The sequence below is a fragment of the Haemaphysalis longicornis genome, unplaced genomic scaffold, assembly GCF_048455015.1.
Source record: "Haemaphysalis longicornis isolate Haplotype H1 unplaced genomic scaffold, Haemaphysalis longicornis Haplotype H1 scaffold_8, whole genome shotgun sequence".
Lineage (NCBI taxonomy): Eukaryota > Metazoa > Arthropoda > Arachnida > Ixodida > Ixodidae > Haemaphysalis > Haemaphysalis longicornis.
Genome location: NW_027526445.1, coordinates 97,153,623 through 97,165,819, shown reverse-complemented (window position 1 = coordinate 97,165,819; position 12,197 = coordinate 97,153,623). Strand labels below are relative to the sequence as shown.

Below are 12,197 nucleotides of genomic sequence, written 5' to 3'. Positions count from 1 at the left end.
AACGTGATTTGTAATCGCCACCTCTCATATCTCATTTGGTAAAAAAAGTTTTCCGGCGTTTCCCGCGTATTCTATCGTTTTTCCCTTCATGCTCATATTTATTCCAAGAAAAATAAATCTGCGCTCATTTGTTTGTTACTTAACGTTCATCTTAAGCGCACAAAAACACACGGACACAGGAGACAAGGACAAGCGCTTGTCCTTGTCTTCTGTGTCCGTGTGCCTTTGTGCGTTTAAAAGATGAACGTTGTGGAATACCAACTAGCCCGAACGCAAGCCCTTCTTCAAGTTTGTTGCTTGTTACGGTGCGAAACCACCGTTTCTAACGATTGCTCACTTTTTTAGCGGTCGAAACTGGCTTCTGTCTCAAATCCACATTTAAAAACCTCAAACATGACAGAAGCCCCTTATAGAGTTTGAATATATTTTTTCAGCTCTTCTGTAGCTGTTCTACAAGGCTTTGTTTTATGATAGTTGCGGGCGAACGATTTTGCAACTATGATCGTCCGGATAGATTTGTACTGCAACAATCACCACTTTGTTCGCATTCAGCGTTTCGTACTGAGGGTTATACCCGTTTTGGGTGTATTGTAAGGATGTGCGCTGTGGTCACTATTTCCAACGCACGGCTCCGTGACATATTCACATCATCGTCTAAGGCGTGCGTGACATCGAATCCCAAAAACATTTCTCCTAACCTGTAGGGCTGGTGCAGCATTTTAAAGCGAAGCTTTGTATGGCTAATATTTCGTGTATTTTCTACGTCCGTGTACAAAATTTCTTGCGGCAAAGCCGACTTTATCGCTAATGCTCCGCAGCACATGGCTGTAGCTCTTCCTTAACCGAAATTTCCCCCCGAAAATTATGCGAAAATTGGGCTCAAGGCGACTCCGTCATTAAAACGCATTTTCAATTATCTGTCATGATTATCTAGCTCCCAGTGCAGTCGAAAAAGTTGCGGATTTCTCGTCTGTTCACATGGGCTTCTATGTGATGGAGACGGACAGCCTCGCGTTCGTCTGCAAGGATACAACTCCAGTCCTTCCAAGCTTTATTGGGTAATCCCGACGCCATGGCCCCCACCATTACCAAGTGATAAGAAAAATAAATGCGCACCCATTCTTTACCCCAGCGTGTGACGAGTATTTTATCTGCAGCTTCGCTGCTTATCCGCCCTAAAAGAATGGAACAGATCCTCCTTTTTTGATCATCTTCATCGTCATCGTCATGATCATCCTGGTTGTGTAATGCTGCACGAAGGCCTCTCCCAAAAATTGTCATCCCCATATGGCGTGGGCTTCTTTAGGTAGAACTTCTGATATCCTGAATAGCGAGCTTCCTCCGGCACTTAAAAAGTTGGTATATAACGAATGCGTTCTTCCAGTAACCAAGTACGGGTAGAACTTGGGGTCTCACTAAGCGACTTCAAAGAAAACTTAGATCGGCCCAACGGGCTATGGAGAGGATAATGCTAGGGCTCGCGCTTAGGGGAGAGAGAGAGAGAGAGAGAGAGAGAGAGAGAGAGAGAGAGAGAGAGAGAGAGAGAGAGAGAGAGAGAGGGGGGGGGGGGGGACTGGATGGAAAGCCAACAGTCAAAATGTCCAAGGAAGAAGGAGCAATGAAAATAGTTCACCCCTTTGTTCTGAGTAAAACTGCGATTTTTGAAATTACAAGACAGAAGGATAACTCAGCCAAATTGGCGCAAGAGGTGTGGGATCGGAACCCACGACCTGTAGACAGCGTGTCTGATGTACTCTTATTGAGCTGCTGGAGCGACTGGAATAAGTTGGAAGTCGGCAGATCATTGCACTGCTCTCCTGTCTTGCCTTCTACAATGAAACGTCCCAAGCACAAATTTTATGTTCAGCTTACGTATGCGGCAGTGAACTCGATGTCCTGCATATTTACCGCCGTTTCTGTTCGCAAACTACAATTCCCGGATGTTCATTCGATTTGAAGGAAGTGTTAAGTTTTCAGCGATTGCCTTAGCCTGCCTCGCGTCGTGCACACAGTCGACTCACCTGGCCTGCAGACGTATTTCCAGTAGATGAGCTCCCTCTGGTAGCCGTTCTCGCAGTCACACACGTTGCTCACGCACAGCGCGTGCTCGTCCATCTCGATGCACTGGTTGTGCGAGTAGCACTGACTCGGGAAGAAACCTGCGCATGCGCGGTAGCCAGAGCAAGAGAAGCAAATGTCACTGAAGCAGTTTTTATTTATCGTTTATTTATTTACAAATACCCTACAGATCATTGTGTAGGGCATTAACCAAGGGGAGCAACCAAAGATGAGTGCACATTTTGCGGTAAGATGCACAAGTAGTGCGTTAAATTGCGTGTAACAAAATGTAAATATATATAACGGAGAAGTAAGACGAGAAACATGCATCGGCATATCGGATTAGGACAGAGGAAATGTAATTCACAGCATAGAGAAGTTTACAAACTATGCAGGATTTGTAACAAAATATGGCAAAACGTAGAACAATATACCCAAAATATAATTAACAGTGTTAATGTTCATTAAGGGTGTCATTCAATTAATTTAGTTCTGCCTTATACATTGTAAGCACTTCTTAGCGAATACAGCGCGTTCCCACTTATTTTCGTTGCTCCGTCCGTCATTTGAAACAGCCTATTGCCACGAAGAAAGCTTTCCCGCAAGGCGCCTTACTCCCCAACAGGAGCATACTCCCGTGGCGCCACTCCATGAAGCCGCGTGGACGGCGCTCTCGTGCGGCGGTTCCAGGCTGGAGGTTCGAGACGCTCGAAACGGTCAGGGTTTTCGTTCCCCTCGATAAAATAATTGTTAACCAACTGTTCAATGTCTGGTCGCTCCAATTTTGTGGGCTAACGCGCTACAATCGTCGCACTTGCTTAACAGAAATGGGTAATGAAAGGCCTTAAGATATGGGAGCCTCACCCGCCAGTGAGAGCTTCATGTAGTTGCTGGGACAAGTTGTGACAAGTTCACAAGTTGAAAAGTTGACAAAATGACAAAGTTCACAAAATGACAAGTTGTGACAAGTTACGGTTCAGTCTGACGGCTTATCGAATTAAAGGTGTCTGCGAAGTGGCACACAGGGACAAGTGACGGAAAGGGGCAATGGTGGTTATTATCCGTTAAACGTAATTGAATGTACGAAAGTCGTACAGTTGACAAAATGACAAAATTGACACAGTTGACAAAATGACAAAGTTGACAAAATGACAAGTTGTGACAAGTTACGGTTCAGTCTGACGGCTTATCGAATTAAAGGTGTCTGCGAGGTGACACACAGGTAAAAGTGACGGAAAGGGGCAATGGTGGTTATTACCCTTTAAAAGTAATTGAATGTACGAAAGTCGTACTCGTACAGTAGAGGTGTCATATTAAATTCGCCAGAAATGGGAACACGGTTCGTCCAATCGTGAGGCAAGACAATTGTGAATACTAAAGCCGTAATGAAAAGTGGTGTAAAACGATCACGAGAATCAGTGAAATGGGCCATAGAAGGCGTATAGGCACAACGAGGGGTTAAATAAAATGCGATAGAAAAAGAGCGTACAGGGGGGATTAAAAGAAATACGAACAACGGAGCGCACAACCTCCGACGCATGGTGCACCCCCTGGCTGCGAAGTCCGTAAACTGCGCGCATGCGCACTTCTTCGAGAGCGTTTGAGAGTGTGGCCTACATTTGTGGGAAATGCATGATCAAGAAACGACTCCGGTCGTTTATTTTGAGGTGCCCATTCCCGCTGCATCACCACGGAGCAGGATGATTGTTGAAGGGCATCATGCTATCTGCAACCAGCCTCTGCACGCTTGAATCCCGAATGTAGTTGATAACAGGATGCTCAGTGGTGACAGAGCATAAAAAGACGCCTCCAAATAAATGACCAGCGTCACTTCTTCATCAATCATTTACACCAACAGTAGGCCAAACTCTCAAACGCTCTGAAAGAACTGTGCACGCGTACTGACAATGCAGCCAGACGATGCGGCATGCGTCGGGGGCTGTGTGCCCCGTTGTTCGTATTTCTTTTAATCCCGCCTGTGCAATGCTAGAAACCAATTCACATAATAGTCATGACCGGTATAGTACTAGTGAACGCCCATATGTCTTAGCGGGGTTTCAAATCAGATTAAATCAAATAGGTTCAGCGGCAGGCTGAACTAATGGAGAAGCATAATGCCAAGTATGATTCGTTGCAGGTTCCGTAAATCATATCCGTAAACGATATCCCTAAATGATATCAGGCACTCAAAGGAAACGTGCGCATCTTTCCTGGTTTAAATTCTCCGCCGGCGACATCTGCAAATCGGGCGCGGAAAAAGCAAAACAGCTAGACATACAGGAAGGCGTTTCGTCAAATTAACCATAGGTTGTCCGCTAATGGATGTCTTTCAGTGGCGTTTCCTATTTCCATGCTGTTGTGAACGCAGTGAGTTTCTTGCTTAAACAGGCATGTCAACGTCAACCAGGCGACGCGTTTAAGAACGGTAACTACTTGGCCGGATAGCCATCCGTGGGGACCTTCTTATTCCACACATTAAACCGGAGGCAGAGAAAAAAAAATAGGCTGAACAATGGCCATATCATTACTGTGTTGTTGGTATTTTAAATCCTGTGTTTTATCCGCCGCCTTCAAAAAATTGCGCATTCAAGCAAACTGTTGCCTTGTTTCCTCGAAGGGCGACGCCATTGTAAAAAAATACCCTCGGTAGTAAACCATGCATCTAGCACATGGCGATTGGTACGCTTCGGGGAACGCGATTGCATTAGAGCAAGACGGACACCTACTTCTGAAGTCTGCACATTACGGGCTCCGAAAGGCATGAAGCGATGGCTCGGTTAGTTTAAGTCAGCTTAAACTGTACAGCGAAGATTTCGGTGACCTATCCAGCGGAAATATCGGAGAGGGGAGAAAGATAACGGAAGGAAAGGAAAAGCGTGGCGAAACGTCTGCAGCTAATGATGCTTGGGCGCCATTATAGGTGAGCGCTGTCTCCCAGGAGGCCTCCGCTTTTTCTTCCTTTTTTTTTTTTCCTCCAATCGCGGCGGCCCTTCAAAACATCCTCCCATTCCGGAGCTGCGCGCCTTTGGAAAACGAGCGTGAAATTGAGCAATAAATACGCGACTGAAGTTGGCAGTCTGGAAAAATTAAGGCGGGAAGGCCCGATTTCGCCGAATAGCTACCAACGCATTGTGCCACACTCTCAGCGTCAGTGTCACAATCGCATCTACAGGAGGTAAAAAAAAAAGAAACTTCTTTTATTGAGGCGCTTATAGGCAAAAACTGACTCATCGTTTTCGTTTCTTTACAACCTTTTTTGGGGTAAATACGAAGCAGAAAATTATGAATGACGCAAGACAGATACGGTTAAAATTGGGAAAGGGGGAACAGGGCAGTGAAGCAAGAGCAGACGCTACTACGTCACAATTCAACTAAAACGTGCTGTGTTGCAAGACGCGCTCATATAGAAGCGTTGCAGTTGAATCACAGAAGGTTGACTGCGAAGGCAGTAAAACTCAAGCCCTTCTGTGCGATTCTCGGGTGGTCGCGAAATATTTAAAGAACAGTACTATCTCCTTCGTGGCTTTCACACGCCAACTCCGTTGGCATATCACGGATGACGAAATAGGATCGAGCGTCTCGCGTCAGTGCACTGAAAGCTTGTTATTGAGAAAGCTACTTGTTGCAAACAGACAGCCAAACAAAATGATGAAAAAAGATGGCTACTGGCATGTTTTTTCTAGCTACCAAACCGTCCAAATGGCGGAGGAACTGCATCGCTTGACGCCACTCGCAGTGAAGCGGTTATTTACGTCGTTGAACAGAGTTTCGCTTTGTAACGCTGGATTATACTGCTAGATGTATATTCCGACGAAAGGTATTGCTTTTTCCTTTTGCGAAGCTACGTTTTGTAGTACACCAAGGCGACACACATTGCGTGTGCTGCTAAAAGGGGTACCAAAAAGGAAACATGGATCTTCCTGAGGTGCGCCCTCTATTTATACCTAAATGGCCTAAGCTTTTTTTTTTTTTTTTTGCTGCAATACACATTGCATCATTCACTGGTCCAAATTCATGAGTGAAGTTCCATACTCGTTGCACTGGTCGTCTTTAAAAAGGCAAACGGAGCTTAAAAATGAAAAAAAAATCATTCAATAAAGCAGTCGCTATCAGAACTGTTTGGCCAACATGCCCCCTGTAGAGAGCGAGCCACTTACCACAGTCCTCTGTTTGGGTTTGGAGCGACAGGTGGAGACGGCACCTTATATTCGTATTTGTGCGACATTTGGTGCATGAAAATGACGCTTGCGAGTCCATCTTTATCCCCGTGAGTGAGCTCTCTCAGTGCAGTTCCTGAAGCATTCTTTACGCTGTTCTCAAGACTCACTCAGCAAGGCAATGCCGTCAGTCAAGCTTAAACAGCTCTAAATTTCTTCATTTTCTTGTATTCTTGACCAGTGACGTATATACAGAAAAATCACAGCGCGGGGGGGGGGGGGGGTACAGATATCTTCCATTGGCGGCTTTTTTGTTTTTATAAATATAGGATTCAAGAAATATTCTGCCCAATGGAGGTGATCAAATCCCTCTGAACGCCCCCCCCCCCCCCCCCCCCCCCCCCCACCTTTTCCTGCCATGATTTACGTCACTATCCCCGACTACCCCCCAATTACGCTTCTTAACTACCCTATCGAGACAGGATGTTTACAATTTTTTTAGAGCTGCTGTCTGTTTGTACTGCGCCCTTTTTGACTGGTAAATTGTAACCCTTGTTGTGATGAATTATACTGCCCGTGCAGTCCTTATCTATGTTCTCCTGGGCTTATGTAAGCATGCTCAATTTTTTTTGTCTCCTACTGCCTCCTGTAGTGCGGTGGTGTCCACTGAATCAAATGCCTTTGCCTTAATTTATAAGTTCCGTATGAAATGGTTTATTGCACTTCGCGGTTTTCTGTTTCACACGACTGATAGCATGAATGCCATGAATTGTATAGCAGTTTTTCCTAAATCCAGGCTATTCTGTTGTTTCGTCGAAACGTAGTGTGCCTTTCATGTGAGCATATAATACCTTGGGCAATAAATTTAGAATGGTCATAAAGACAAAATACAGCTTTGCTTACCGTATTTTCGCGCGTATAACCCGCACCAAAATGCGAAAATATCAGTGGCAAAGTAGAGGAGCGCATAACATGAGGGATTTTCCTTTAGTGCAGGTTCACGGCAATGCGCGTTCTGCCGTGAAGCTCCTACGCAGTAGCACTGACTGAGCCTTCCGTGGCAGCGATTGCGCAAAACATACAAGGACAAGGAAGAAAAAACAAGGACGAGCGCACTCTAACAACTGAATTTTATTAGTGAATTGTGACTTTCGCCTTGCAGTCAGTGTATTCTACTTGATAAATATACGCTTTTTCTGTCTACATAGTATGGGATGTGTTGCTTGAGCAGCAGCTTTGGTGCAGCCTTTCCTGTATCAAGTGTGCGGGCAATACTCGAGGATTTTTTTTTTCTTTTCGGTGTGCTCAAAGTGGAAGTACAGGTAATATGCAGGGGCGTGTTGTACGCGCACAAATACGGCAATTCGAAAGATCTAAGCTTCTGTACCTTCATCAGGTCCATTTTAGCCGTTTCTTAACCGGAAAAAGCTAGGAGTATGCAATAACTTTCCAATTTCACGCTACAGTGGCGTCACTGTGGTGTGGAATGACGTCACTATGGGCACGAGTGACGTCATATGGGCCAGCACTAAAGCATCACTTTCGGGGTGTTCAATTTGCAAACATACTGGAATTAGAGGCCCCGCTGCAATCGTCCAGTCATGCGTCTTAGCGATGGGTTAGTTCGGCGGCCGCCAATCACACAAACAAGACTCTGTAACGTCGTGTAAAAGTTGCCGGAAAGTCGCTAAGGAGTCGCCACTGTTTCGCACGTTTTCATTAATGTATGCATTATTGGTTGAACATTTGCGGCAAAATTGTTATCATTAGGACAAAGCAGTCTTCTTAATGAACCAAGCTTTTATTTCTCTTCAGTGTCCCTATAAACAACAGCAAGTAGGCTGATGGGCCTAATATTCCGTAATCTCCTTGGCATCACCTTTCTTGTGGACCAGAATTAAGAAGGCCTTTTTCCAGGCTAGGGGACTTTTAATGTTCTGGGGCGTTAACGTCGGATGTGTTTTTGCAAACTTTTTTTAGAATGTCTTACGTGGGATAAATGGGACGTGCCAATTCCTTTAATTTGTGAGAATGGTATGAAAAATAAGGTCGTACAACATTATGGGGTCCTACACACGCCGAACTCAGTGGACTGCCGTCCTCTTAAACGTACTGTAATTACGTATCACTTTGTCTGCGTCGCTTCCGTCGTGCACATTGTTATTGCTAATTTCATTTGCCGCAAAAAGTTTCTGGCACATTATAAAACACGCAACGCCTCCACATTGCAGCTTCTAGATAGCCAGGTCACCTTGTCGTTCAACGCGAAGACGCACCCTGACACCTTAAAGCAAATAAATTCTGATAAGCTCAATACATGCATGGTCATCAGTATTATATCTTTAACACGGCCGCCCATTCGCTGCGCATCTTCAGGCTCCAATACGTGCCCTATCTCCTACAGTAAAATGGAAATGACGCCCTTCGGTGTCGCAAAACGACTAAAAATGTTGCAAAAACATTCATAATAAACATAACATTCATAATTTCTGGCTTTTTTGTGTGTGTGGATTCTTTACTGATTCATTATTCTGTGGTGCTGCTTTAATACAATTCTGCTGAGCGCTTGAAGGCTTGCGGGCGCATTTTCTATGGAGTTAGAGTGCCACCACTCCGTCACTCTCAACAAAAAGGGTAGTAAAAAGGTAGTAACGGATTGTATTTACTAACTCCTTGCGAGCTTTACCACCCAGCAGAACGGTGCGTGGATGCGCCACTAAGTATATAGACCTTCAGGAACACGTCAACCAGAGGTCCATACTTAGTGGCAGCACGCACGTACCGTCCTGCGGGATAGTAAAGTTCGTAAGGAGTTAGTAAATACAATCCGTTACTCCTTTTTACTAGCCTTTTTGTTAACAGTGATGGAGTGGTTGCCTTCTAACGCCATAGAAAACGCGGCCGCATGTCTCCTGGCACTCAGCAGCACTGTATTAAAGCAGCACCACAGCGTAACGAATCAGCCAAAAATTCATACAACAAAGCAGACATTAAATACTTTCGTGACTAGTCTAGACCGTGCACTTAGTAACTGCTGCTTGTTTGACAGTAACATTTTCTGATATTAACAAAATTCTATGATTTATTGAACATAATAACTACAGCACTTTTCCCACTCCACGTCACGACTAAACCTTTTTGCAAATCCGCATGCTGACTTGTATATGCTCGCATTAAAGCGCATAATTCCAAAATTACCGCTAAAATGTTTGATTTGTGCGACAAGCCCACCGACTCTATCGGAGAAATTTCCGCTGCTGGCTATATAAGAGCAGATGTATTTCTGATATAGCGAAGCTATTCTCGATCTCCGAAGCATCCCGTTTGTTTTCTTCCTGAATGTATTTGGGGTCTAAGTGAGGTATGTGTGTGTTGAATGTGACTCCATATCATGCAGCGCACTCAGCCGATCGACATTGCCACGAGTTGCTTTTTTTACTAGGTTATGCATGACCAGTTAGTGGAAGCATGTAGTTACTACCTCCAGTTATTAAGTGTTTTGTGGATGCTGTGACAAGTAACTGATTATAGTGCTGTAATAGATGTCACCACCTTTTCTTTTAAGAGTGATTAGCACAAGGCATCGTTCTTCGAACCTTTAAGTTTGTCGATTGCATCCAGTCCTATCATTTGCTCCTGTTCCGTGGGGTTTGCCAGTGCTCCGAACCTAGTCTTGTTGTCTTGCAAACGTCACGTTAGTTCAGAATTCTCGTTCACGTGATGAACTAAAACAAGCAATTTACTTGGCTTTTGACACCGCGGACCCGGTCGACTTTCGTCTTAGAGTGTAGTAAATACTCAGAAAACTAATTGCTTGTCCAGGCTCTATTGTTTAATTCCATAACAGAGCCATATTCCGTTATTAATTATGGCAAGTAAATCGAGCCACAGGAAGCAGACGGTTGTTGGTATCATGATAAAGTTATATTTTGTGACGATACCCAAGTTCTGCATCAAGTTTCTGCTTAAATCCCCTGAATTCGCTTTCGTTTTAAAAACCCGAAAGCACTGACGTAGTCCATGTGTCTGTTCACGCTGTTCTGTTGAAGAAGGACTGCTTCGACACCTGTGACTCGCTTCTTCACTTGTAGTAAACTGTTTGTGCTGTTTACATTCCACTTTCCATCCGAAAAAAAAATGAACATTAAGCTCAGAACGTGCTTTTCATAAGCCGGCACGCCCGAGCTTCCCCGGCTCTGAAGTGCCGCTTATGGTGCCGCCTTCTCTACACAGACATCCAGTTGGGCATGCATGCGGCTTCATTTGCATCGCAACGTGAATCTCCCATAACGTTACCAGGACTGTTTACCGCTCGGCGACGACGAATAACCAAGTAGCGTGGCCCGAGACAAGCGTGCATTTGCCCGGGAACAAGGCGGCAGCTGCGCCGACGGCACTGGGGAGAAAAAAGGGAAGGAGCGTCGATTACCGGTGACGCAGACAGGGACGCCGTGCAGGAACTCTATGCGGAAGCCCTTCTTGCATTGGCACTGCCAGTGGATGCAGTCCGAGTGGGCGTCGCCCAGCTCGCACGCCGTCCGGGTGATGCATGTCTCGCCCAGCCGACGCTCTGCGCATACCGATCAGGGGGGAAGAGCTCTGGGGACGACACCAACAACCGCACAGGTACGCGCACAGACCCGCTGAGCACTCGTGGCTGCTGCGTCGGCAGTGCGCCTGAAATACCGCCGTCAGAGTGGCGGGGATGACGGAGCTGCCGACGTCATTACTCTGAGCAGTGGGAGGTACTACGGAATGCGCGTGCAAGTACAAGGAGGAAGTTTCTGGGTATTCCTGTCGCGGGGGTGTTGAGGCGACATTAGCGAATAGTGTTTTGCCCGGGGAACAGATCAGACGGAAGCGCATAACGACAGCGGTTGATGGTTTTGTCAGTCGAGGCAGGTATGTGAGTGAGTGAGTGAGTGAGTGAGTGAGTGAGTGAGTGAGTGAGTGAGTGAGTGAGTGAGTGAGTGAGTGAGTGAGTGAGTGAGTGAGTGAGTGAGTGAGTGAGTGAGTGAGTGAGTGAGTGAGTGAGTGAGTGAGTGAGTGAGTGAGTGAGTGAGTGAGTGAGTGAGTGAGTGAGTGAGTGAGTGAGTGAGTGAGGAAGGGAGGAAGGGAGGGAGGGAAGTAGTGCCAAATCGGCTCCAGGGATTTGGCCGGCGAAGGTGACACTGGCCGTCAGAAGGTCGGGGCCGATTCACATTGTAATCAGCACAAACGGCGCGCATGGTCTCTCGTGTCACACTTTTCATTTGTGTACGATAAACTCTTCGGCGTGTACCTCAGCGGCGTCTTGTAAATGTAGAAGCCAACTGTTGTATGCCCTAGGAGTGAGTGCCTCTCGACAAACCGCGAGGCAGACGCTTGCCAGCCGCACGTAAGCACACAACCACCACAGCTGCAATGTCGCCAAAGAAGCGTCGGGGCACTTTACGACGTGCATGACGGGCGGACGAACATCCAAGACTTGGCGAGGCTAAAAGTAAAGCTCACAAAGTGAGAGTAGAATGCAAAACTAAGACAACACGAGGCGGATGCGAAACGTCGAAAAGTACGGCACACATACGAGCCATTTGGCCTAGTACCCCACTTAAGGAATCACAAATGTCTCTCTCATTATTTTACACGACCTACGCGAGATCGTGGTCCCTAATTTCCCTGGTAAAAATTTTAACTGCAATCAAACAGACCGAAACAAAGACACAACGACGAATGGAACGCTTCAAGAACGCACTCCAGTATCACCGGTGTGTTTATCTCCGTCTTTATGTTCATGAGCTGCTGTGAACTCGGGTCAACACCAACTACCCCATCATTTAGCCTTAACCATGATGGTACTCAAGAGAGCCACCAGTGCTACTTTGTACTGATTACAGTCCGCTTACTTGTGGATTGTCCAAACGTAGCGTGCTCCTCTCTATGAAATGTGCGCTGCTCTGACAGCAAACAAAAGGAACGAGACAAAGCGTTTTCAAAGGCGCG

General features: G+C 46.0%; 1 protein-coding gene across 1 annotated transcript in view; it reads right to left on the bottom strand.

The window, feature by feature from the left end:
- Positions 1-12,197, bottom strand: part of LOC144148187 (uncharacterized) — a 107,874-nt gene that overhangs the window by 51,548 nt on the left and 44,129 nt on the right. Inside the window, exons 3-4 of the mRNA XM_077679773.1 lie at positions 10,645-10,785; positions 2,022-2,159 (exon numbers count right to left, since the gene is read on the bottom strand). Of these exons, the coding sequence (XP_077535899.1) occupies positions 2,022-2,159; positions 10,645-10,785 (279 nt within the window). The remainder of the gene's footprint in view (positions 1-2,021; positions 2,160-10,644; positions 10,786-12,197) is intronic.